Source organism: Oncorhynchus tshawytscha, linkage group LG30, assembly GCF_018296145.1.
Source record: "Oncorhynchus tshawytscha isolate Ot180627B linkage group LG30, Otsh_v2.0, whole genome shotgun sequence".
In the NCBI taxonomy this organism is placed as follows: Eukaryota; Metazoa; Chordata; class Actinopteri; order Salmoniformes; family Salmonidae; genus Oncorhynchus; species Oncorhynchus tshawytscha.
In genome coordinates this window covers 7,596,455-7,623,369 of record NC_056458.1, presented here as the reverse complement: position 1 = coordinate 7,623,369, position 26,915 = coordinate 7,596,455, and the positions used below count along the sequence as shown (strand labels likewise).

Below are 26,915 nucleotides of genomic sequence, written 5' to 3'. Positions count from 1 at the left end.
CCTCCTCTCACCTCCCGTCAGCACCAGACACTACTGCCCACCTTCCCTCCCACCCTCAACACCATCCTGGTCCACACCCACACTCAAACAGACTCCACTCCAAAGCCACTACAAATAGCAATATGTCCCCTCCTCCCCTTCTACTCAGATCACCATGTGAACATGAGGCACTGGTGAGAATTGTTGGAGCGTACCAATCATTTGAAGTGTATTGAAAATCAAAATGGAAGTACTGACATGCACTTATACAAAAGGGGAGACAGTTGGCCAGCACTTGGTTTCAGTCTTAGCATGATTTATTGTTCTTCCTGTTTCACATGCTGGAAATAGGTAAATTTCCTGCCTACTTCCCGGGTACTACTGGAACCAGGCTATTGTTCCACTGTGTGTGTTATGTTCCAATACTTTCTCTACACTGCTCAACTCCTAAGGTGATCTCCACGGTGGCGATGTCCTGAATGAACCTCTGTGACGCACGTTCCCCTCTCCACCTAGCAGTCATGATAGTGCTAGTCACTCCACTGTCATTGAAACCCCTGGTTTTCATGTGGAAGAGAGCGATTGAGGAAGTTCTGCCGTGCACTTTTCTGCGGTTTAGTACTCCTATCGGCAGTATGTGTAAATATTCGACTTCCTGAAATGAAGTCAGCGGAGCTTGTAATAGATGTTTGTTTTTCCTAGAGACCCATCATCAAAACTTGAAAGCTGTGTTTAGTGTGACCTGGTTTGAGTTGCTGTTCTGGTTGAGGGGGATGGGGGAGGTCTTTGAGGATAGCAGTTCAAGTTGAGGCTAACTCTCCCAGTCGTGAATGGTTAAAGACTGTTCTGACCCAACGTGGGGATCAATGCTCAGCACACCCAGGGAATTTACTTATGAGCTCTCTACCGGAAAACACTGGGCTGTACTCTCTACCTGTCAATGGGCTGTACTCTCTACCGGAACACTGGGCTGTACTCTCTACCGGAACACTGGGCTGTACTCTCTACCGGAACACTGGGCTGTACTCTCTACCGGAACACTGGGCTGTACTCTCTACCGGAACACTGGGCTGTACTCTCTACCGGAAAACACTGGGCTGTACTCTCTACCTGTCAATGGGCTGTACTCTCTACCGGAACACTGGGCTGTACTCTCTACCGGAACACTGGGCTGTACTCTCTACCGGAACACTGGACTGTACTCTCTACCGGAACACTGGGCTGTACTCTCTACCGGAACACTGGGCTCTACTCACTACTGGAACACTGGGCTGTACTCTCTACCGGAACACTGGGCAGTACTCTCTACCGGAATACTGGGCTGTACTCTCTACCGGGAACACTGGGCTGTATTCTCTACCGGAACACTGGGCTACTCACAGGAACCCAAGGACCCGCTGTCACTCACTGCCAACAAGCCAATAACACAATCAATAAGCCTGTAATACTCCTCACCTGCCTGCTCCCACAAAGACTCAGATGGCCATGAGTCATATGAGTCAGATCCTGCAGTTCTCTGTAGGAATGTAAATCGGTGTTGTCTTGTAAGTGTTCAGCTTATTCAGAGCGTTCTATTCTGGGGGTATGCACTTCAGACGGCTAGCTGGCTTAGTAGTTTCACTAACACACTTTCCCCTAGATCAAGCTGACCCATTTATTCTGCCGCTTGTGTTGTCTTCTGTTGGATTCAGTACTGGACCTCTTCCACTCTGAATGATCTACTGTATCTACCATCATGCTCTGGAGCTGGGAATGGGCTGGCGTATTCAGCAGAGTAACTGTATGATAGTAAAGAGAGGATATTGAACTGACTATCTTCCCTCTTCCTCCTCTCTCCTCTCGTCTGTTCTCTCCTTCCCTCTCTTTCCCCCCTCTCCTCTCGTCTGTTCTCTCCTTCCCTCTCTTTCCCAACTCTCCTCTCTTCTGTTCTCTCCTTCCCTCTCTTTCCCCACTCTCCTCTCATCTGTTCTCTCCTTCCTTCTCTTAACCCACTCTTCTCTCCTTCACACCCCCCCACTCTTCTCTCCATCCCTCTCTCCCTGGTCTTTTCTATCATTCCCGCTGGCTGGCTTGGCGTTACTCTTGCACAAGCCCATTACTGTGTAGACTTGCTGGGTTGAATCCCAGCCAATGAGTGGACAACTGAAACTAGAGATGCCAAAATGTCAGTGGAACAAATGGAGTGAAGCCCTGAACTTAATGTGAAGCCACACACACTAGAACATATGGTTCACATTCTCTTAATAACCCCAAATTATTCCAAATGTCTTTTTTGTCTTGATGTTTTGTCCGTGTAATCTCTTTATGGAGATGACCGGTAGTGATTGAACTGAGAGCTGCTGTGTCGTGTGCAGGCTGTCTCAGCCTGCCCAGCAGCTGTCCTGGATACGCTGTCCCTTAAGACCACACATGAGAGATTTAATTGATTGAATTGTCTTCCATTGTCTTACGTTAAGAGTAAGCATTCATTGGTAAACAATTACTTTAAATCTAACTAGCAGTGCATGTGACTGTAACTGTCATGACACAAGGCAAGACCCAGATGCGGACACAGGAGGCAGACGGTTGGAGTCTTACCATGTTTATTCATCCAAAAGGGGTTAGGCGAGAGAATGGTCGTGGACAGACAAAAAGGTCAAAACCAGATCAGAGTCCAGGAGGTACAGAGTGGCAGACAGGCTTGTGGTCAAGGCAGGCACAGAGTCCAGAAACAGGCAAGGGTCAAAACCGGGAGGACCAGAAAAAGGAGAATAGCAAAAAGCAGGAGAACGGGAAAGGCGCTGGTTGACTGGGAAAAACCTATAAGATGAACTGGCACAGAGAGACAGGAAACACAGGGATAAATACACTGGCCCAGAGAGACAGGAAACACAGGGATAAATACACTGGCCCAGAGAGACAGGAAACACAGGGATAAATACACTGGCCCAGAGAGACAGGAAAACAGGGATAAATACACTGGCCCAGAGAGACAGGAAACACAGGGATAAATACACTGGCCCAGAGAGACAGGAAACACAGGGATAAATAACTGGCACAGAGAGACAGGAAACACAGGGATAAATACACTGGCCCAGAGAGACAGGAAACACAGGGATAAATACACTGGCCCAGAGAGACAGGAAACACAGGGATAAATACACTGGCCCAGAGAGACAGGAAACACAGGGATAAATACACTGGCCCAGAGAGACAGGAAACACAGGGATAAATACACTGGCCCAGAGAGACAGGAAACACAGGGATAAATACACTGGGGGGAAATCAGCGACACCTGGAGGGAGAGGAGGAAATCACAAGGACAGGTGAAACAGATCAGTGTCTTTATTTTATTTCACCTTTATTTAACCAGGTAGGCTAGTTGAGAACAAGTTCTCATTTGCAACTGCGACCTGGCCAAGATAAAGCATAGCAGTGTGAGCAGACAACACAGAGTTACACATGGAATAAACAATTAACAAGTCAATAACACAGTAGAAAACAAAGGGGGGAGTCTATATACAATGTGTGCAAAAGGCATGAGGAGGTAGGCGAATAATTACAATTTTGCAGACTAACACTGGAGTGATAAATGATCAGATGGTCATGTACAGGTAGAGATATTGGTGTGCAAAAGAGCAGAAAAGTAAATAAATAAAAACAGTATGGGGATGAGGTAGGTGAAAATGGGTGGGCTATTTACCAATAGACTATGTACAGCTGCAGCGATCGGTTAGCTGCTCAGATAGCTGATGTTTGAAGTTGGTGAGGGAGATAAAAGTCTCCCAACTTCAGCGATTTTTGCAATTCGTTCCAGTCACAGGCAGCAGAGTACTGGAACGAAAGGCGGCCAAATGAGGTGTTGGCTTTAGGGATGATCAGTGAGATACACCTGCTGGAGCGCATGCTACGGATGGGTGTTGCCATCGTGACCAGTGAACTGAGATAAGGCGGAGCTTTACCTAGCATGGACTTGTAGATGACCTGGAGCCAGTGGGTCTGGCGACGAATATGTAACGAGGGCCAGCCGACTAGAGCATACAGGTCGCAGTGGTGGGTGGTATAAGGTGCTTTAGTGACAAAACGGATGGCACTGTGATAGACTGCATCCAGTTTGCTGAGTAGAGTGTTGGAAGCCATTTTGTAGATGACATCGCCGAAGTCGAGGATCGGTAGGATAGTCAGTTTTACTAGGGTAAGCTTGGCGGCGTGAGTGAAGGAGGCTTTGTTGCGGAATAGAAAGCCGACTCTTGATTTGATTTTCGATTGGAGATGTTTGATATGAGTCTGGAAGGAGAGTTTGCAGTCTAGCCAGACACCTAGGTACTTATAGATGTCCACATATTCAAGGTCGGAACCATCCAGGGTGGTGATGCTAGTCGGGCATGCGGGTGCAGGCAGCGATCGGTTGAAAAGCATGCATTTGGTTTTACTAGCGTTTAAGAGCAGTTGGAGGCCACGGAAGGAGTGTTGTATGGCATTGAAGCTTGTTTGGAGGTTAGATAGCACAGTGTCCAATGACGGGCCGAAAGTATATAGAATGGTGTCGTCTGCGTAGAGGTGGATCAGGGAATCGCCCGCAGCAAGAGCAACATCATTGATATATACAGAGAAAAGAGTCGGCCCGAGAATTGAACCCTGTGGCACCCCCATAGAGACTGCCAGAGGACCGGACAGCATGCCCTCCGATTTGACACACTGAACTCTGTCTGCAAAGTAATTGGTGAACCAGGCAAGGCAGTCATCCGAAAAACCGAGGCTACTGAGTCTGCCGATAAGAATATGGTGATTGACAGAGTCGAAAGCCTTGGCAAGGTCAATGAAGACGGCTGCACAGTACTGTCTTTTATCGATGGCGGTTATGATATCGTTTAGTACCTTGAGTGTTGCTGAGGTGCACCCGTGACCGGCTCGGAAACCAGATTGCACAGCGGAGAAGGTACGGTGGGATTCGAGATGGTCAGTGACCTGTTTGTTGACTTGGCTTTCGATGACCTTGGATAGGCAGGGCAGGATGGATATAGGTCTGTAACAGTTTGGGTCCAGGGTGTCTCCCCTTTGAAGAGGGGGATGACTGCGGCAGCTTTCAATCCTTGGGGATCTCAGACGATATGAAAGAGAGGTTGAACAGGCTGGTAATAGGGGTTGCGACAATGGCGGCGGAAAGTTTCAGAAATAGGGGGTCCAGATTGTCAAGCCCAGCTGATTTGTACGGGTCCAGGTTTTGCAGCTCTTTCAGAACATCTGCTATCTGGATTTGGGTAAAGGAGAACCTGGAGAGGCTTGGGCGAGGAGCTGCCGGGGGGGCGGAGCTGTTGGCCGAGGTTGGAGTAGCCAGGCGGAAGGCATGGCCAGCCGTTGAGAAATGCTTATTGAAGTTTTCGATAGTAACATACGTTGTCAACGTCCAAAGTAGATATATTTTCTTGTCTACCTCCACTCCTCTGATAACAAAAAGAAGGAATGTTTTCCAACATTTTTTCTCTCTGCATTTCTCTTTGTCTCTGTTAGTATGTGGTTTGGATGAGTCTTGAAACACATTGTCATCACCTCACTCCTCCCCGCTCTCTCCTCCACCCCTCCCACCTTTGTCCTTGTTCTTTCTTTCTCCCTCTATCTTAACCCTCTCCCATTTCTCATCATCCCTCTCTCAAAAACCTGTCCCTCTCTTTCTCATTTCTCCTCTTCCCTCTCTCAAACCCCCTCCTCTTCCCCCTCTTTCTCATTTCTCCTCATCCCTCTCTCAAACCCCCGCCCCCTCTTTCTCATTTCTCATTTCTCCTATTCCCTCTCTCAAACCCCCTCTCGTTCTCATTTCTCCCCTTCCCTCTCAAACTCCCTCCCCTCTCTTTCTCATTTCTCCCCTTCCCTCTCAAACTCCCTCCCCCTCTCTTTCTCATTTCTCCCCTTCCCTCTCAAACTCCCTCCCCCTCTCTTTCTCGTTTCTCCTCTTCCCTCTCTCAAACCCCCTCCCCCTCTCTTTCTAATTTCTAATTTCTCCTCTTCCCTCTCTCAAACCCCTCTCTTTTTAATTTCTCCTCTTCCCTCTCTCAAACCCCCTACCCCCTCTCTTTCTCATTTCTCATTCCTCCTCTTCCCTCTTCCTTCTCTCAAACCCCCTCCCCCTCTCTTTCTCATTTCTCCTCTTCCCTCTCTCAACCCCCCTCTTTCTCATTTCTTCTCTTCCCTCTCTCAAACCCCCTCCCCTCTCTTTCTAATTTCTCCTTTTCCCTCTCTCAAACCCCCTCTCTTTTTATTTTCTCCTCTTCCCTCTCTCAAACCCCCTCCCCCTCTCTTTCTCATTTCTCATTTCTCCTCTTCCCTCTTCCTTCTCTCAAACCCCCTCCCCCTCTCTTTCTCATTTCTCCTCTTCCATCTCTCAAACCCCCCCCCTCTCTTTCTCATTTCTCCACTTCCCTCTCTCAAATCCCCTCCCCCTCTCTTTCTCATTTCTCCTCTTCCCTCTCTCAAATCCCCTCCCCTCTCTTTCTCATATCTCCTCTTCCCTCTATGAAACTCTCTCCCCCTTATGCCCCTACCCATCTCTGCCCATCTCTCTTCCTCTCATCTCTCTCCCACTCTCTCTCCCTGTGTGTTTTGTGGTCTTGCTGTCTCAGTGTAATGTGATCCAGCAGCAGTGCTGACTGCCCCCTGCTCTGGCACTGCAACGCACTCTCTGCTCTGCTCTGGTTGCTAGGCAGCTGATCTGAGACCAGTCTTCTCCTCAGTGCACCTCCCTCGCCGGCCCGTCTGGCTGCTTCCAAAAAGAGCAGAGGGGATGGTAGCACCGTGACACCAATCCTAATGCCACACTCAATCTCAGGCCACCAGACAGGCAGGAGACACTCAGTAAACCCCTCGAATCTTCTAGGTTTTGAGAGGATAGGTAGAGGCTCATCTGACGACAGTACGGCAGACTGTAGTGTAAGTGTACACAGCCAGGGAGATGGGCTAGTCGGGTTAGCTGTGCACAAACATAAACAATAACACTTAGGTTGCTCCAGCAAATTTGCTTTATGATGCCTTCTTGGGCTGTGTTTGTGTTAAAACATTGCATGCACTTTTGCAGCTCTCTGTGTCACTACCTGAGTGTAGGCCACAGTGTGTGGCTAGCGCAGTGGGCTAGTTGTTGGAAGGTTGCCCAGGTGTTGGAGATCAGTAGGGTAGGAGCTATGGTTATTGGTTAGTAACAGAGTGTTATCTTGCTGGGTAGGTAGGAGTCATGTGCTGCTGTGGTGTTGCTCCATTTGGTGGTGGAAGAGAATGGTCTTAGACTTACTTCATAGTGGCCCCATTTAGGGCCCCATATAGGGCCCCATTTTCTGTCCAAAAACAGCCTTCAGATGCACTTGTGGGTTTGCTACAACAGTTTTTGTTATTTTTGTGCATAAATGGAACCACGTTGGAGTCGCCCGGCCTCCTTTAGGGGACGGAGTTAAAAATCACATCGCTAAGGCCCTTTCTTGGTTGGTGTATTCAAAGTGTAACAACCACAGAAGCACGGAAAGTTGACATGGATATGAGTTGCATTTTGCTGAGATGTAGGCTCTGTTTTGTCCCACAGGCACAGTGTCTGCATTGAAATGATAACTGTTGTTAACACGATCTACCCCTGATATGTGATGCCTAATAGCATTAACCCCCCTCTCTCTCCTTCTCTCTCTTCCTCCCCGACGTCTCTCTCTCCTTCTCTCTCTTCCTCCCCCACATCTCTCTCTTCCTACCCCACGTCTCTCTCTCCTTCTCTCTCTTCACCCCCCACATCTCTCTCTTCCTACCCCACGTCTCTCTCTCCTTCTCTCTCGTCCTCTTTCTATCTCTCTGTAGAAGTACCGGTACCAGGATGAGGAGACGCCCCCCTTGGAGCACAGTCCAGCCCATCTGGGTCAAGGGAAAAGTGCTGAAATGCTTCACATGAGTGACAAGAACCTCGCCGCCATGGAGGCAATGCATGGCTACACGCCGCACACACACATCTCCCCTATCAAGGTAGGACGCACACACATTTTTATAACTACACACCACACACACACACACACATCTCCCCTTTAAAGAAGGACACACAGACAATCACAAGTCGAACACATCCCCCAATGCATGGTACCACCCACACACAGACACGACTGTCACACTGGGCGCACATACAAGGTGTTACTTACAAAAATAGCCCACATCTCACCCAGCAGGATCAACTAACTGTGTGTCATACAACAACACATCCATATCGGACAGTTTGACTCTCTGCTCTCTTCCATCTCTCTGCTCTGGGAGAGATGTAGCCCGTCGAACCACCCCACTTGCTTACAGCTCCTCTAGGGCTGCACAGGCTTCCTGTGTAGATTAAGACATCGCGGGGGGGGGCGCGAGAGATGGCTCAGGAGAACATACCTGTCTTAATCTACACCGGAAGTCCGTCCGACCCTAGTGCAACTGTAAGCAAGCTGGTCGGATCTGTGGCTAGAGAGAGATTGTGAGCGCTAAGCTCAGAGACAAGGAGAATATAGAGGCTACAGTAAAGCTCGTGGGCATGCAGCCAAAGGACACTACTGACATGAGTACAAGCGTGAACGCAGTCACCTTACAGCACATTAATACTAACAGCACATTAATGGGTGTAATATGGGTGATTCTACAGAAGTGGTGCAAATTGCAGTCCCACCCCCCCAAAAAAAATGATTTAAATAAACAGTTAGGTCTCCAAACTTAAGACATTTATATCATCATGATATGTTCTAATTCAATCCAAGGCAATAACAAACATATTGTTTAATTAATATTGTACAAAATCATTGTACCTGTTAACCTCTGAGCGATTATTTTGGACAGGGTCCGGGGATTTTTTGGGTGGTACCCCCCTCCCCCTCAGCCGTTTTTTGGTTAAAAAATTTTTTAAAGTGACATATCATTCGAAAGCTAGAGTACTTGTCTTTTTGGAAATCAAACTCAAATCTTACTGCTGGCATTGTCATAAAATTCCCCTCCCCCACCACCCCTCCCCATAAAGCTCAGAAATCATGCGCTATGGTCATGTTCATAGAGTATGCAATGTAGTTCAAGTCCCCAAAAGTGCAAACATTTAAGTATGCATGGAAAGGGTACACCCTGACGGTCATTGTAAAGCAATGCATTTCCTTCTCCGTCCACATTACCTTGCATGCATCTGCCACATGCACCGTCGATCTATCTTATCGTTTGCAATAGTTAAAGTGAATGGGAAAAGAAGTTTGAAGCTTGTCTTATTCCAACAACAAAAATAACTCCAGAACTTAAGGTCCTTTTAAGATGTCAGGCTTGAAATGTGACCCGTTTGACTCACTACCCGGTTGGCCAAGAGACGTCATGTGATCTCCTACTGCTACCTAGGTGGACGAGCTGGGAATCAGACAGGGGATATATTTACATCAATGGACAGGTAGACTGACGCTTTCGACCTCATATGTATGTCATTCCTGTAAGACACGTTGCACAAGCAATGTTCCTATGGGAATATGCGCATGTTTAGAGCACCACAATAAGACTTTCAACGTGGCACGTCATAGGATGCCACCTTTCCAACAGGTCAGTTTGTCAATTTTTTGCCCTGCTAGAGCTGGCCTGGTCAACTGTAAGTGCTGTTATTGTGAAGGGGAAACGTCTAGGAGAAACAACGGCTCAGCCGCGAGGTGGTAGGCCACGTAAGCTCACAGAATGTGACCGCCAAGTGCTGAAGTACGTAGCGCGTAAAGATGGTCTGTCCTCGGTTGTAACACTCACGATCGAGTTCCGAACTGCCTCTGGAAACAACATCAGCACAAGAACAGTTAGACGGGAGCTTGGGTTTCCACGGCCGAGCAGCGGCACACAAGCCTAAGATCACCATGCGCAATGCCAAGTGTCAGCTGGAGTGGTGTAAACCTCGCCGCCATTGGACTCTGGAGCAGTGGAAACACGAACTCTGGAGTGATGAATCACGCTTCACCATCTGGCAGTCCAATGGATGAATCTGGGTTTGGCTAATGCCAGGAGAACGCTACCTGCACCAATGCATAGTGCCCACTGTAAAGTTTGGTGGAGGAGGAATAATGGTATTGGGCAGTTTTTCATGGTTCGGGCTAGGCCACTTAGTTCCAGTGAGGTGAAATCTTAATGCTACAGCACACAATGACATTCTAGATTAGTCTGTGCTTTCAACTTTGTGGCAACAGTTTGGGGAATGTCCTTTCCTGTTTCAGCATCACAACGCCCCCATGCACAAAGCGAGGTCCCTACAAACTGATTTGTTTGTCGAGATTGGTGTGGAAGAACTTGACTAGCCTGCACAGAGCCCTGACCTCAACCCCATCGAGCACCTTTGGGATGAATTGGAACTTCTGAAAATTGTCTGAAAAGGTATATTTATAATAATAACAACCCTCCTTTTTACTTGATCTTATTGTTATGATTAAAATCATTATTATGATCATCATTATAATAATAAGTGATGTCGTTATTATTAGTAGGCTTTGTATAGTATCCTTCTATAACTGCCATCCAGCTGTAGGCCTAAGAGCGCGTCCTGTTTAGTCTTAATACCATACCTTACTTAGGCCTATATTTCATTATATAGGCTACTGTATCAATCGATCATTCATTCGTTCATGCCATCACACAGCATACGAGTCATTCATGATGTGAAAGGTAACCAAGCATTTTAGTTGTAAAATAAAATGACAAAGTGACCATTGAATAATTAGCATAAACAATAAATAGGCCTAAACTGTTCCATTTCGGGAATTGCATTCGCGAGTGATTGCGACTGTTTTCAGTCGTTGCTTTAATGAAGGCTTTACAACAACAAAAAACATTCAAAAGTTACAACAGACTCTCTGCTACACTGTGTGGTTTGCATTGTTCAAAATGGTCAGAGAGATTATTATTGTCATCTAACAGCACCTGAGCAACCACAACATGGACAGCGTGATAAATACTGTTGATGTTCTGTGGTGGTCGCTGCTGCAGCAGAGAGGGAGAGAGACTTTCACAGTAAGAAGTTCACTACCTAACATCTACAATATCAATAAATCTTTTAAGTACAGTTTTAGGACAAAAAAATATGTGTTTGCTGGGATGTACATCAGTCCAAATGAAAGATACTCAGCCTATGTTAGCTATAAGAATTCTTTAGAGTCGAAAATAAGTCAAAGTTGTCCAAAATGAAGCAGTCACAATGGAAACAATTGACATCATAGAGATATATAGAGGACTCATCTTTGTATCTGTGCTAATTATGGCGTCTGTGACAGCACGAGCAGGCAGCGCCATTGAGGCTATTTCCAACTGCTCTACCAACTGAGCTACAGAGGACCACCATGTGGGTAGTGGACAAGTACACACTTCAGGAAAAAGTGTAGAGAATTGAGATGCATAGCCAGCAGAGGGGGCTCCAACCAGCCCAAACATTGACATCTATTTGACCAAACCATAGATGTCTATAACGTGCTATACTGTGTTCTTCTGTACTGTACTGTGCTCTACTCTACTGTACTATACTGTATAGAGTGAGGCAGGTAGCCTAGCAATTAAGAGCATTGGGCCAGTAAAGGAAATCCCAGAGCCGACTAGGTTAAAAATATGCCGATGTGCCCTTGAGCAAGGCACTTAACACGAATCGCTCCTGTATGTCGCTCTGGATAAGAGCTTCTGTTAAATGACTAAAATGTAAATGTTCTGTACTGTACTCGAGTTTACTCTACTTGAGTTTCATACAATTGAAGAAAGGGCCCCTGGACTATTGCCTTGACCTTGTCATGGTTTCAACTCACTGCGTCTGGATCTGGATCTTGGGATCAATGTCCTGGTATTAATCTTGGTCTTGGCTCCAAACCATAGGCAAGCCAATTTGAAGAAGACAAAGCTCTCTGATCTTTGCCTGATCACTCCCAACCCATAGGAATCCCAACCCAGTTGACTACTTTCAAATGGTGGAAGTCCTGAATGGCAATAGCTATACTTAAAGGAGTTGTACCCATACAGAGACCGAAACGGCTGTTATTTTTGCACATTTTTTTTTTTTTGTGCGATTGCAAATTGATTAGATGCATAAGTCATTCAATCAATCAACAGGTTTCAGATTCATACAGTCAACACTGAACATTTTACAGAGAACAATAGAGATGATGTTTATCTTAATTCAATTGTAAGGTTTAGGAAATCAGGTTAAAAGTCACGTTTTTACTATTTTGTTCATTTGGTATGCAAATACAATTTATTAAATGAATCTGTAATAGGTTCATCAAAATGATCACTACTGTGCATTATTCTCTCTTTATTGCAACTTTGTCACAGTTTCAGTAGTTTCACAGTTTCAGTTTCACACATTTAGTGGGGTGGTAAGCAATTCAGGTAAAATGTCAAATATGCAACACAAAATATGTGTGTGTGCATTATATGACATACTGTAGTTGGAAGACTTGTGCTGGACGTTTGGGAATAATAGGTCATAAATAACTTCGAACACCCAATGTGCACCACTTCTGTTCAATGACCCATATGCACAGACACGAGCACACACATGTATACACACCCAGATGATATTTTCGTTGTTGAATGGATACCAGGCACCTTCCTCTCTGATCTATACAGAATCGTCTATTTCTATCACTCGACATCCTTTTCCTGTCCTTCTCTCCCACGGTGCGTTCTCTCTCGGGAAACATGCATTCACATCCGTCTATGCTTCTGTGACCGACGTTCACAGTGTGCCAGTGTGCCTCAGTCAATCTGTGTGCTGGATTTCTTTTTGTGTACTCTGACGTGACGTGATATGATATGTGATATAATATAATCCGCCTTTTCCTGGATTTATTTTTGATCCAGTAGGCAGGAGGGGGAGAGTCAAGGACCGTGAAAAAAACGATCGCAAACCGTATCAAAGTTGCTTGAGAGAAAGATCATTAGGACTTCACTGAGAATGTCTACATTTGGACCTTTGCGATATGACGTCAGCGAAGCATCATCAGCCCAGTTGAATTGTCCTACACTCCCTGTCCAAAGGACCTAAGGGGATTTGATGTCTCTTCTTTCTTTTTTCTTTTTGTACTTCTCTGTATATGCTGCTCGTATCAAACGCCCCTCCGTGGGACTGTCTGGTTAGTATAGATTTAGGCTGGATTAGATTATCACTGATTCAGGTTGTGGTGTTGCCGATAATGCGCCACCTGCATTTGTGTTGTTGGGACAAATCAAATCCAATAACCTTTGATTGGTCCCGTACACATATTTTGTAGGTGTTATTGCGGGGTTATAGGGAAACGCTTATGTTTCTAGCTTCAACAGTGCAGGGTCTACCTAACAATAGAAAACGATACACGCAAATCGCACAAGAAAAATAAAAGAAAGGTATGAAGAAAGATATAAATATTAGAACGAGCAATGTCAGAGTAAGGAATATAAATACATATGTATATGATGGTGTACAGTATGTAGACATTATGGACAGTATATGAATAGAAATTCGGAAAGTATTCAGACCCCTTCCCTTTTTCCACATTTTGTTACTTTACAGCCTTATTCTAATATTGATTGAGTACATTTTTCCCCTCATCAATCCACACACAACACCCCAAAAATGACAAAGCGAAAAGTAGGTTTTTAGAATTCTTTGCAAAAGTATTACACAAATAAAAAGTATTCAGACCCTTTGCTATGAGACTCAGTATTGAGCTCAGGTACATCCTGTTTCCATTGCTCACCCGTGAGATGTTTCTACAACTTGGAGTCCACCTGTGGTAAATTCAATTGATTGGACATGATTTGGAAAGGCACACACCTGTCTATATAAGGCCCCACATTGACAGTGCATGTCAGAGCAAAAACCAAGCAATGAGGTCGAAGGAATTGTCCGTAGAGCTCCGAGACAGGATTGTGTCGAGGCACAGAACTGGTGAAGGGTACCAAAAAATGTCTGTAGCATTGAAGGTCCCCAAGAACACAGTGGCCTTCATCATTCTTAAATGGAAGAAGTTTGGAACCACCAAGACTCTTCTTAGAGCTTGCCACCCAGCCAAACTGAGCAATCGGGGGAGGAGGGCCTTGGTCAAAGAGGTGACCAAGAACCTGATGATCACTCTGACAGAGCTCCAGAGTTCCTCTGTGGCGATGGGAGAACCTTCCAGAAGGACAACCATCTCTGCAGCACTCCACCAATCAGGTCTTTATGGTAGAGTGGCCAGACGGAAGCCACTCCTCAGTAAAAGGCACATGACAGCCCACTTGGAGTTTGCCAAAAGGCACTTAAAGGACTCTCAGACCATGAGCAACAAGGTTCTCTGGTCTGATGAAACCAAGATTGAACTCTTTGGCCTGAATGCCAAGCGTCATGTCTGGAGGAAACCTGGCACCATCCCTACGGTGAAGCATGGTGGTGGCAGCATCATGCTGTAGGAATGTTTTTCAGTGGCAGGGACTGGGAGACTAGTCGGGATTGAGGGAAAGATGAATGGAGAAAAGTACAGAGAGATTCTTGATGAAAACCTGCTCCAGAGCACTCAGAACCTCAGACTTGGGTGAAGGTTCACCTTCCAACAGGACAACGACCCTAAGAAAACAGCCAAGACAATGCAGGATTGGCTTCGGGACAAGTCTCTGAATGTCCTTGAGTGGCCTAGTCAGAGCCCGGACTTGAACCCGATCGAGTATCTTTGGAGAGACCTGAAAATAGCTTTGCAACAATGCTCTCCATACAACCTGACAGAACTTGAGAGGATCTGCAGAATGGGTGAATCTCCCCAAATACAGGTGTGCCAAGCTTGCAGCATCATTTCTAAGACTCGAGGCTGTAATCACTGCCAAAAGGTGCTTCAACAAAGTACTGAGTAAAGGCTCTGAATACGTATGTAAATGTAATATTTCAGTTTTTAATTTTTTTCATACATTTTGCAAAAGTATATTTAAAAAAAACGTTATTTGCTTTGTCATTATGGGGTGTTGTGTGTAGATTGATGAGGAACACATTTTTTCAAATACATTTTAGAATCAGGGTGTAACGTAACCAAATGTGGAAAAGGGGGTCTGAATACTTTCCGAATGCACTGTTTATAAGGATGAGCCTGGACTAGAATACGGCATATACAAATGAAGTGGATAAACAACATGTCAACTTTCTTAAATTGACCAGTGTTCAATGACGATTTACAGTGACTTCTGAAAATATTCACACACCCCTTGACTTACAGCCTCAGTTCAAAATGGACTAAATAAAAGCAATTCTCACCCATCTTCACACAATAACGACATAACGACAAATTGAAAACATGTTTTTTAAACATTTGTGCACATTTCTTGAAAATGAAATACAGAAATATATAATTTACATAAGTATTCACACCCTAATCAATTCTTTGTATAAGCATCTTTGGCAGCAATTACAGAGTCTGTCTGGATCTGGTCTCTAAGATTTTTCCATACCTGGATTGTGCAACATTTGCCCATTATTCTTTTCAATGTTCTTCAAGCTCTGTCACATTTGTTGTTGATCATTGCTAGACATCCATTTTCAGGTCATGCCATTGATTTTCAAGTAGATTTAAGTCAGGTTTTCCTCTTGGATTTTGCCAGTACTTAACTCCATTCCATTTCATTTTTATCCTGAAAAACTCCCCAGGCCCTAAACGATTACAAGCATACCCATAACATGATGCAGACACCACTATGCTTGAAAATATGGAGAGTGGTACTTAGTAATGTGTTGTATTGGATTTGCCCCAAACATAACACTTTGTGTTTGGGACAAAAAGTTCATTGCTTTGCCACATTTTTTGCAGTTTTACTGCAAACAAGATGCATGTTTTGGAATATTTTTATTCTGTACAGGCTTCCTTCTTTTCACTCTGTCAATTAGGTTACCATTGTGGAGTAACTAAAATCAGTAACTACATCCATCCAGTAACTACATCCATTTTCTCCTATCATAGCCATTCGACTCTCTAACTGTTTTAAAGTGACCATTGGCCTCGTGAAATCCCTGACTGGTTTCTATCCTCTCCGGAAACTGAATTAGGAAGGACGCGTGTGATTTTGTAGTGACTGGGTGTATTGATACACCATCCAAAGTGTATTTAATAACTTCATCATGCTCAAAGGGATATTCAATGTCTGCTTTTCATCTACCAATAGGTGCCCTTCTTTACGAAGCATTGGAAAACCTCCTTGATCTTTGTCATTGAATCTGTTTGAAATTCACTGCTCGACTGAGGGACCTTATCGATAATTGTATGTGTGGGGTACAGAGATGATTTAGTCATTAAAAAAAATACGTTAAACATGCAACTTATGTGAGTATGTGAGTTGTTAAGTACATTTTTACTGAAAATCAAGGGGTGTGAATACTTTCTGAGGGCACCAGTCTCTATGGTGCAGGGTTGAGCACCGGGTGATAGCTGGCTAGTAACAGTAACTGAAATTCAGGGCAGTGTACTGGGCGGAGGCCTGCTAGTAATGATTATTTAACAGTCTTTTGGCCTGGAGATAGAATCTGTTTTTCAGTCTCTCGGTCCCAGCTTTGATGCACGTGTTCTGTCGCTGCCTTCAAGATGGTAGCGGGGTGGACAGGCCGTGGCTCGGGTGGCTGGGGTCCTTGATGATCTTCTTGGCCTTCCTGTGACACCGGGGGCACAAAGTTGTGCAGGTGCGAGGTTACTGCACCTGCACCACTTTGGAATACTGCCCTACTTTGAGACTGTTAGATCTGTTATCACGGTCTCATTTGCCCCCTCATGTGTTAAGAAAGAGGAACAGCAACTAAATTTCTGCACTGGAGAAACTGAATTGACTTCAGGCGAAATGTTCCGTTTGTTGACATCAAAAACAATTACAAGTCTGGCTTTAATGGTACAATAATCATCACTGGTCCTTATTTTAAAATGGATAACTCCGGTCCTAGTTGCTGATTGGACGAGGAGAGATCAAGCCGTTATACAGTTTATAATCTGGAATGCTACACCCCATGGCAGGAATAATGATGGTGACTGCAGGTTTTTTGTGTTTTTATTTCATATTGTTTTTGCACAAAACCTGATTGCATTTCCACGTCCATGTCCCGATTCCATTCTTGTTTCTCGCCTTCTTATCGCCTGGCTTTCCCTCTCTTTCCTACCACTCTGCCTTGTCTGAACAAACAATACTAACCCCTTCTATTCCAGTTGAATAATTGTATAATCCTTCCTTTGTTTACTTACGTCACTCCTCCTCCTCCTGGTTTGGGGTTGGGCACTTCTCTCTGTATGTTCACCTGCCTACCACTCTGCAATTTAACCTCTCAGTGTATTGCCTTAATATTACTCACCTCCCATTTATACTATTTTATCCCGACTCGCTTTCTTTGCTGTGCTAATACCGATTCCTCTCAGTTCACCCCCTTCCTTATTTCTTACTTCCTCACCAGTAGTTACCCCTCCTCTTTACCCTTTACCCTCCTCTGTTGTTTTGCAGCCGGTGTTGATGTCATCAGGCCACAATCCTATGTACACCTCTGCTGTTTCCACACTGGTAAGAGCACAGCACCTCCTGATGCTCACAGCGCTTCTGTTCTGTCCTCACCATCATCATCATCATCGCAGTGGCTTTCTTACATCTTTACTTGTGATGTATTGTGACATCATTTTGAGTCCTGCAAGTCGAGCTTGGTTGTAATTATCACAGTTTATCACAGTCTGTTGCAATAATGAGGTCATCTTCACTGTGGTCATAGTGCTCATCTGTGACATGTGGGCAGGAGTTAGAATACTAGAATGTACATTAACCTTGAGATGATGGTCCAAAGGTCAGCCATGTTGGGCAGGGAGTTATTCAACCATGGTTTGCCAGTGCTGTGTTAAGATATTGTGTAAAAAGATGACTGTGAAGAATGTATCTGCACTTTATGTATGTTAATTAGCCAGCCAGTTTTGAGGGAATGATTCCATTCATTTTTCACACTAACTGCCAGTATGCAAACATTCCATTTCAACAATGAAGTCAATCCGCAACCAAACACTGGCTGGAATCAGTTGATGATGGGACTTAGACAAGTTGTGAATGCAACAAGTACGGCTATTGTATCAGATAATAGCACTGACAGCTTTTCCAAGAAAAATACATCTCTTTACATATATTTTAGAGGCTATTCATACAGAAAGTTGTTCTAAAACCTGTATAAACTGTATTTATAATTATATTACTATATTTTAGGTTGACTACAATTCCAATACACAATTTCTGATAAATCATATGCCTTACTTTTATTTTGCTGCATAAGTAAAAGCAGGAAATGCATCCCCTATGCCTCTACTGTCATTCATTAAATTAGACTGGTTTTGGATTTCTCCCTGACCAAGATGTCTGCCATTTTTAGCCCAATATGGAACTTTGAGGGCATATGACATATCCCCTCTAGTAATGTAATAGGATCTCTATTGTATGTGATGTGGTCATAATGTGGTCATGCTCATACAGAACCATCATCTGGACTGGTCGTTCTCACATTGCAGATGATGTTTTTTGCTACAGAGCGATGTTACATCTTCTGCAGTATCCACTTAGCTAATGTCTGTGTACTTTTTTATGTGTGAAGTTTCACTCTGTTCTGAATCTAGGTTAAAAACATGTGATAAGCTCCTAATATTGTTATTTTGTGGTGAAAAGCAGGTTCTGACTAGAGGGAGTACGGCTACGACCGGAAGTGACGTTTTCGTAGCAGGTTAGGGTAATTTACTCAGCAGGCTAGGATAATTCACGTGGCAGGTTAGGAGACTTAGGATAAGGTTGAGAAAATGTTTAGGGTTAGTTAAAACTCTCTCCTAACCTGCTACGAGAAGTAACTTCCAGTCGTAGCTGCACTCCCTCTAGTCCCAACCTGAGAAGCATTGGCTGCCTAGTCTATTTGACTGGCTGATTGCCAAGGTCAGTTGTGATATTGTGTCAATGATCTATCTACATGATATGGAAATTTAAATAATCCTTCTGTGAAGTACTGTATATTTCAAAGGAGCTTTCGGCCAGGGCATCAAGGATTGACTGTGGCCAGGAGGGGGCAGTGTTTAACTGTGGAATTATCATCTCTTTTTTTATAACCTTGAAAAGGTGACCATGCAGCATATACAGTGATGCATATGTTTAATGATGAGTTGAGTTGTGATGAGTTGTTGTGAACAAATTGAAGTTGCTGTTGGACCATTATTCTGGCATTGAGGCGTTCAGTTACTGTTCGATTGAGCGTTAGAATTGGCAAAACAAGTTACCTAAGAGTTACCTAAGCGACTTTGATGATGCCAGGCGCGCCAGCTTGGTCTCATAGACTAGACATTATATGGTAAACGTAAGGTTGCAAGTTGGAATCTAATCACGGACAACTTTCGCATTTTAGCTAATCGCCAACTTTTCAACTACTTACTACTTTTGAGCTACTTTGCAACTACCTAGCATGTTAGCTAACCCTTCCCTCTAACCCTTAAACCTAACCCTAACCTCTAGCCTAGCTAACATTAGCCAACTAGCTAGAATTCGTAACATAACATACAAAAAGTGTGATGGCCATCCATAAATTAATACATACCATACAAAACATAACACATCATACTAAAGGGAGTGTCTCGGATTTACATACAAAATAATATGAAATGCTTGGAGACCAGCTCGGGCACGCTGGTTCCAGTAGCTCAGAAATGGCCGGCGGCCTGTGCTTTTCACGCAGGATAGTGTCTAGAGTTTTCCAGAGAATGGTACAGCAAACCAAAAACATCGAGCAGTCCTACAGCTCGTTGTAGAGAGGTCGAAGGAGAATGGCAGGAATTGTGCAAGCGAACAGGCAGGCCACAATCGGGCAAATAACGGCGCAGTACAACAGTGGCGTGCAGAACGGCATCTCGGAACACACAACTCATCGGTCCTTGTCACGGATGTGCTATTGCAGCAGACAACCACACCGGGTTCCAGTCCTATCAGCTACAAACAAGAAGTAGAGGCTCCAGTGCGCACGCGATCACCAACACAGGACAATTGAGGAGTGGAAAAATATTGCCTGCTCTGACGAGTCCCAGTTCCTGTTGCGTCATGCTGACGGCAGAGTCAGGATTTGGCGTCCATGACCCCATCCTGCCAGGTGTCAACGGTACAGGCTGGTAGTGGTGGTGTAATGGTGTGGGGAACGTTAAGTCCCTTAATAACAATTGAGCAATGTTTCCATGCCCGAATAATTCAGGCTGTTCTGGGACAAAGAGGGGTCCGACCTGGTACTAGATGGTGTACCTAATAAACTGGCCACTGAGTGTATATGCAGCTCATTAGAAATGTAGAAGGCAGGAAGGGTGAGGAGGGAGTGAGAAAAAAAAGGTTTTAACACATTTATCCCCATATGGCGTGTGTGCGTGTGTGTGTGTGTGTGTGTGTGTGTGTCAATATGGGCTGGGGTGTGATGCTGCATTGTGTAGAGTGCGCCTTAGGGATTCACCTCCCCAGACAGTCAGCAGTGATCCAATAAATTCTATCTCCCCCAACAAACGTACACCCGCACCCACACACTCTTGCCTCTGCATTGACGGGAAGACATTGATGTAGTTTTATAGGCAGATGGCAGCAGTTGTGGTGTCGTTGGCTGCTAGGTGCTTAAATGTGCTCAGTTTGCAAACAACACTGAGGACTCCTGCCCTATTCTGCACTGTTCTTATGCTTTATGGGTAGGATCGCCTCAGGAAGCACTGCAGTGGGTTGGCATGGCAACAGGAGATGGCCCTGCCCTTACAAAAAAAAAATAACGTGAAAAAAAAAACACGTGGTTTTCGGACACGTGAACATATCACTAGTGAAAGGTGGTGTTATTAACACGTGAACTCTAAATGTAATACGTGTGAAAATATGGTTACACGTCAAAATTAAGATCAACACGTCAAACCGCAAATTTGACGTGTTTTTGTAAGGATGCTGGCTTAACCCTCCTCCTCAGTTATGGAGATGACGGCACCAGCGTCACGGTGCTTTGGCTTGGAGCCCTTAAGACTGTTTTCAGTCTGAGATCTAAATCAGGTCTGAATTAGGTCTAAATTAGACCTGTTTATGATAGGGCCTTCTGACAGGATATTTGACGGATTGGCTTTCAGCGCCAATCCAATGGGGGTGTTTTTGTTTTATTAACCCTTCTTTATACATGATTATATTGATCCTTATTACCCAATACTACTCCCCCCATCCACTGCACTACACTCAACATTAGCCTACTTTACTCACTACACTATACTGTTCTATCACTCAACTGCTCCCCCGCCCTCTGCTCAGCATCCTCCCTCTCTCCCTCGCCTCTCATGTAATGCATGCTATTAGAGTTCAGTTCGTTTGACCCTCAGATTAACTGCCATGTTTGGGTTACAGTAAAGTAACCCAGTCATTTATTTCTGCAGGAATTCAATTAAAAATGTTCTCTAGTGTATTCCACCGGGGCCCTGCATTCTCCCTATTCCCTGCCTCTCTCCTCCCCTCCCTCTTTCTCTCTGCACTCCTCTCTGTATCTGACTTGTATATTCATTTTCTCCATCTTCCTTACTTTTCTTTAATAAATGTTTAAAGGCGTCCCTGCAGCTCCAATGTAATTACTGTGCAGGAGCAGCCCGGGTCTACTGGGGAGGGGAGAGGAGAGAGCAGAGGAAGGCAAAGACGATGCGCGCTAGAAGAGGAGAGAATCGTCAGCATTAGATAGAGGCGAGGGGGGATCGTAGTGGGAGGGAGAGTAGAGAGTAGAGTGGGCCCTGTAATTGGAAGTGAGAGAAAATGAGGTAAGAGGGGGAGAAAGGTATTGTATTTACCAAAGTGAGGCTGCCAGCGCTGCATGTTCTTACATAACTCTCGTGTGTGTGTGCTTGTGTGTGTGAACGCGTGCACTTGTGCATATATACTGAGTGTACAAGACATTAGGAACACCTTCTTAACCTTCCACTCTACAAGGTGTCGAAAGCGTCACAGGGATGCTGGCCCATGTTGACTCCAATGCTTCCCACAGTTGTGTCAAGTTGTCTGGATGTCCTTTGGGTGGTGGACCATTCTGGATACACGTGGGAAACTGTTGAGTGTGAAAAACCCAGCAGCGTTGCAGTTCTTGACTCATTCCGGTGAAGCCTGGCACCTACTACCGTACCCCGATCAAAGGCCCTTAAATCTTTTGTCTTGCCCACTCACCCTCTGAATGGCACACACACACAATGACTATGTCAGCTTTGCATGTCCTTACATAACTCCCATGTGTACGTGTGTGTGCATGTGTGAGTGTGTGCGCTTGTGTGTGTGTGTGTGTGCGTGCACTTATGCATTTACTTAGCGCTCCATCTCTGTCCTGTGTTGCTGTCCATGGTGCTTACTTTATTGACTGCAGCAGAGTGGGGAGGAAGTTAGGAGGGAAGGGGAGGACACAGACATAACAGAGAAAGAGAGAGAGAGAGAGAGAGAAACAGAATATTGAATTAAACGTTAAAGATGTGCTCTCTGGTCCCAGTGATACTGTAGTAAAGTGACAGCCCTGTAGAGTCGGACAAGCTTGGAAGTGGAGCACTGTCAAACTCAGCTCAGACAGACAGACTGACTGGCTGACAGACAGACAGACAGACTGGCGCTGCCTGCTAGAGAGGACTAGCTCATTGGAAGGCTGCATGTCTGCCATACATACTGCACTGCATTGTGATAACACTGTGTAAATCGCTAGGATGGTCGAGTGGGTTGCTACTATGCCATGTTTAGTTGATGAGTGGTGCAGATTGCGCTTTGAGCAGACCACGGGGATATTAAACATGTATGACCAATCATATTGCAGTGTGTTTCACTTTAGATTAAAATGTCAATTTAGGTTTATCACCCCTTGTGCCATAGTCCCCACCCCAACCCCAGCTCTACCCTCTTCAAACATCGACACCACTAACACAATCAACACCCATCCCCCGCCATCATAATTGCCATAAAACTTTCCCCCTTCCCCGGGGTTGGGGGGGGGGGGTGTGCAGCAGCCGCTGCAGCAGCATAAACTGTATCTCAGTGAGCACAGGACAAGGGTAAAGAGACAGGGGATATTCGCTCAGGAGAGAGAGACTACAGCGGGCTGTTGTAAAGCGGAGGATGGAGCTCGAAGGGAGACACCGGTCGCGCACCTCAGAATAAAGAATAACCCGTTTTAGATCAGAACGAGATATCCAGAAGACGAATGTGGTTTTAGCTTGTTTTCCCAAATTAGATGCAGATGCAAATACGTAGCCCGGTCGTAGGCTTGGCTATTTTGACAGCTGTTCAAAATAGCGCTATTGCTCATATTTGAACAGTAGGTTAATTATCAGACCGACAGGTAGGCTATACAATCCCACCCAAACTGCCGTGTTGAGGATTCCTCTAATGACCGACTCCACACTTGGATTACACAGCAGAGCAGGGGGTGGAAGGAACATTGTCGCCGGAGTCCAAACTCTATTCCGCCTCTCCAGAGTTATTTTTGGTACCCAGACCGGGACTGTGGTACCCCCGGATTTAAAAGTGTTTGTCTGGCTTTGAATGTAAAGCTATCTGCCTTCCCAGCCCAATGCTTGATATCAGGGGTATTGTTGACATTTTTGTCTTTCTATTGTTGAAGTAGGCTGGCCTAATTCTGCATTAGTTGAAAGTGCATGTTTAGTATGAGGTTATTTTAAGTATTTTTTCACTTACATCGAGATATTCCCAGGCTATACCGATATTCCTAGTAATGTTGTCATGTGGCAGACAAACTGCCTTGATATAATATGGGTTTATGAATTTGTCATGTTTTTTTGAGAGGAAACGCCCCTTGAGAGCACCTCCTCTCTTCTCTCTCTGCCACCCACTTATCCGGCTCGTCCATCATTTTGGGAGGTGAACGGTGTTTGTTAGGATCCCCACGGCGGCTCAGTGTTCAGCACTCAGGCAGGATGTTCGTCTCCGTGTGGTATGCCAAAAAAATGGGCCGGCGGTTCATCAACAACGTCCGGAAAGCCAAGAAGCATCCGCATCATATAATGGTAGGCACCAATTAGAAGTGGTTGTTGACTGACTGGTCTGATGATAGATTTGTCAGATACAACTATGTCATGTTGATATTTGGTATGGTTTCGGTGGTTCCCTATGGATTTTGAAAATGGGAATGTATCTGATGTTATCTAAATGAAAAATGAAGATTTGTGTTGTTTCTATGGAAATAGATATGATAGATCGGTTTGTGTAATGCAATATTGAACATTGACATCCATTTAAATTTGTGCTGCACCTTGAGTGAAAGGCTTATTCCGAAGCATCTCTAGATAAACTGCTTTATGGAGTCAAAAAACTGAATTGGTATGGTCATATGGTCCATGTCTGTTCCAGCACTTGTAGTCTGACTCTCATCAAAAGCTTTGTTTGGTTACCAGTTTATCAGGATGGTCAACTCTCTGTCCAGAATGTCAAATGGAAATGCTTATGCTGGCCAGATAGAGGGAATTATAAACTCTATTTCTTGAGTGAGACTTTTCTCAATTCAGTGGATGGTTTCTTTCATGGATTCGTTAAACATTTGCTAATATTGGCACTTACAAACATAACGCTTGGATTTCTGGATTGAGGATATAGCAGCCACACATTTGGCCTCTGAGAAATGCGTGAATCACAGACCCTATGTCACGATAATGTGGTCAAATCTTCCTTTGTGACTCCTCTTTGTACGCTGTAGCGTAGCCCGTGTCTGTGTCTGTGTGGGAGTATATTGTGCTCAAAACTCTCTGACCAAATCCTTTGAGTCCCTTCTGTTGTAACAAAGTGATGCTACGCATTTGTCATGTACAGCTTCAGTGTGCAGGGAAAGTGTAGGAGGCCCTTATATCTCGCTCTCGCTCTCCCTCTCTCTTAAACACAAACACATGCAGCATTACACACATGTGCACACCCTATGGCTTTTCTGTGGGAGTGCATTTGAGGTTTTAATAAAGAATGGTGTGCGAGATGTAAAATAAAATGGTATTTGTCACATGTGCCTAATAGAACAGGTGTAGACATTACCGTGAAACGCTTGCTTATTAGCGCTTCCCAACGATGCGTATATCAAAAAAATCAAATATAGCAACAAGAATGAAGCTATATATACAGGGAGTACCAGTACCAGATCAATGTGCAGGGTACAAGGTATTTGAGGTAGATATGTACATAAAGGCAGGAAAATGTGACTAGATAAGAATACAAATACAAATAAAGACCAGAGTAGCAGCCGTGTGCGTGTGTGTGTGTGTGCGTGTATGTGTGTGCGTGCGTGCGTGTGTGTGTGTATGTGAATGTGTGTGGGTTTTGTGTGAGAGTGTGTATAGTGCGTATATACTGTATATTATTGTGAGTGTGCATAGAGTCAGTGCAAGATAGGGTCAATGCAGATACTCCGGGTAACCATTTAATGAACAATTTAATGGTCTTATGGCTATTTAGAAGTCTTATGGCTTGGGGATAGAAGCTTACTCAGAGAGTGTTTGTCCGGGAGCCGATGCTCCGGTATCGTTTGCTGGAAGATAGCAAAGTGAACAGTGGCTCGGGTGGCTGAAGTCTTTGACAATGTTTCAGGCCTTCCTCTGACACCGCCTGATATAGAGGTCCTGGGAGACAGGGAGGTTGGCCCAGTGATGTACTGGGCCATCCGCCCCACCCTCTGTAGCGTTTTGCGGTCGAGGGCGATGCATTTGCCATACCAAGCAGTGATGCAGGCTTGCAGCCAGTCAAGATGCTCTCGATGGTGCAGCTGTATATGACAAACCTTTTCAGCCTCCTGAGGGGTATGAGGAGACTGTGTGGGTGGACTATGTTGTCCTTAGTGATGTGGACGCCAAGAAACTTGAGGCTCTTGGCCTGCTCCACTACAGCCCCGTAGATGTGGATGGGGGCATACTCTCCTCTCTTTCTCCTGTAGTCCTTGATCAGCTCCTTGGTTTTACTGACATTGAGGGAGAGGTTGTTGTCCTGGCACCACACTGCCAAGTCTCTGACCTCCTTCCTGTAGGCTGTCTCATCACTGTCAGTGATCTATCAACATCATGTAGTCAGCAAACTTGATCTATTGGGTCATGCAATCGTGGGTGAACAGGGAGTTCAGGAGGGGACTAAGCACACACCCCTGAGGGGCCCCCCTGTTGAAGGTCAGCGTGGCGGAGGTGTTGTTGCCTACCCTCCCCACCTGGGGCTGCCCATCAGGACCTCCAGGATCCAGTTGCAGAGGGAGTTGTTCAGTCCCAGGATCCTGAGCTTTGTGATGAGCTTTGAGGGGACTATGGTGCTGAGCTGTTGTCTATGAACAGCATTCTCACATAGTTATTTCCCCTCTTGTCCAGGTGGGAGAGAGCAGTGTAAAGTGCAATTGAGATTGCGTCATCTGTGGATCTGTTGGGGTGGTATGTGAATTGGAGTGGGTCCAGGGTGTCTGGGATGATGTTGTTGATGGCCAGCCTTTCAAAGCAATTCATAATTATAGATGTGAGTGCTACACGGCGATAGTTCTTTATGCAGGTAACCTTGGAGTTCTTGGGAACAGGGACAATTGTGGTCAGTTTGAAACATGTTGGGATTACCGACTTGAACAATGGGGGATTGAAATTGCTCATGAAGACACTTGCCAGCTGGTCTGCGCATGCTCTGAGAACGCACCCTGGTGTTCTGTCTGGCGAGTGTTAACCTGTTTAAACGTTTAACTCACATCGGCCACGCAGAGCGAGATCGCACAGTCATCCGGAACAACAGGGGCTTTCATGCAGGACTTTGTTGTTTTCCTCAAAGTGGGCATAAATGGCATTTAGATCGTTTGGGAGTTCTGCATCACTGGGAATCTCATGGCTGGGTTTCCCTTTGTAATTCGTTATCCTTTGTAATTCGTTGTCTGCAAGCCCTGCCACATCCTACAGATGTATGCTGATATGCTGGTGTGTGAATGATGTCCCATCCAGATAAACCCCTGTAACATCCCCATTGCATGCACAGTG

General features: G+C 45.1%; 1 protein-coding gene across 5 annotated transcripts in view; it reads left to right on the top strand.

Moving 5' to 3' along the window:
- The window catches only part of LOC112228865 (disks large homolog 4), a 92,396-nt gene that overhangs the window by 34,707 nt on the left and 30,774 nt on the right, over nt 1-26,915 (top strand). For 3 of the 5 annotated variants that reach the window (XM_042309505.1, XM_042309504.1, XM_042309502.1), the window contains exons 2-3: nt 7,786-7,947; nt 17,404-17,460. In XM_042309505.1, the coding sequence (XP_042165439.1) occupies nt 7,786-7,947; nt 17,404-17,460 (219 nt within the window). Of the gene's footprint in view, nt 1-7,785; nt 7,948-17,403; nt 17,461-22,981; nt 23,949-26,915 lie in introns of those variants that run through there. The other 2 variants (XM_042309503.1, XM_042309506.1) reach the window with 2 other exon arrangements.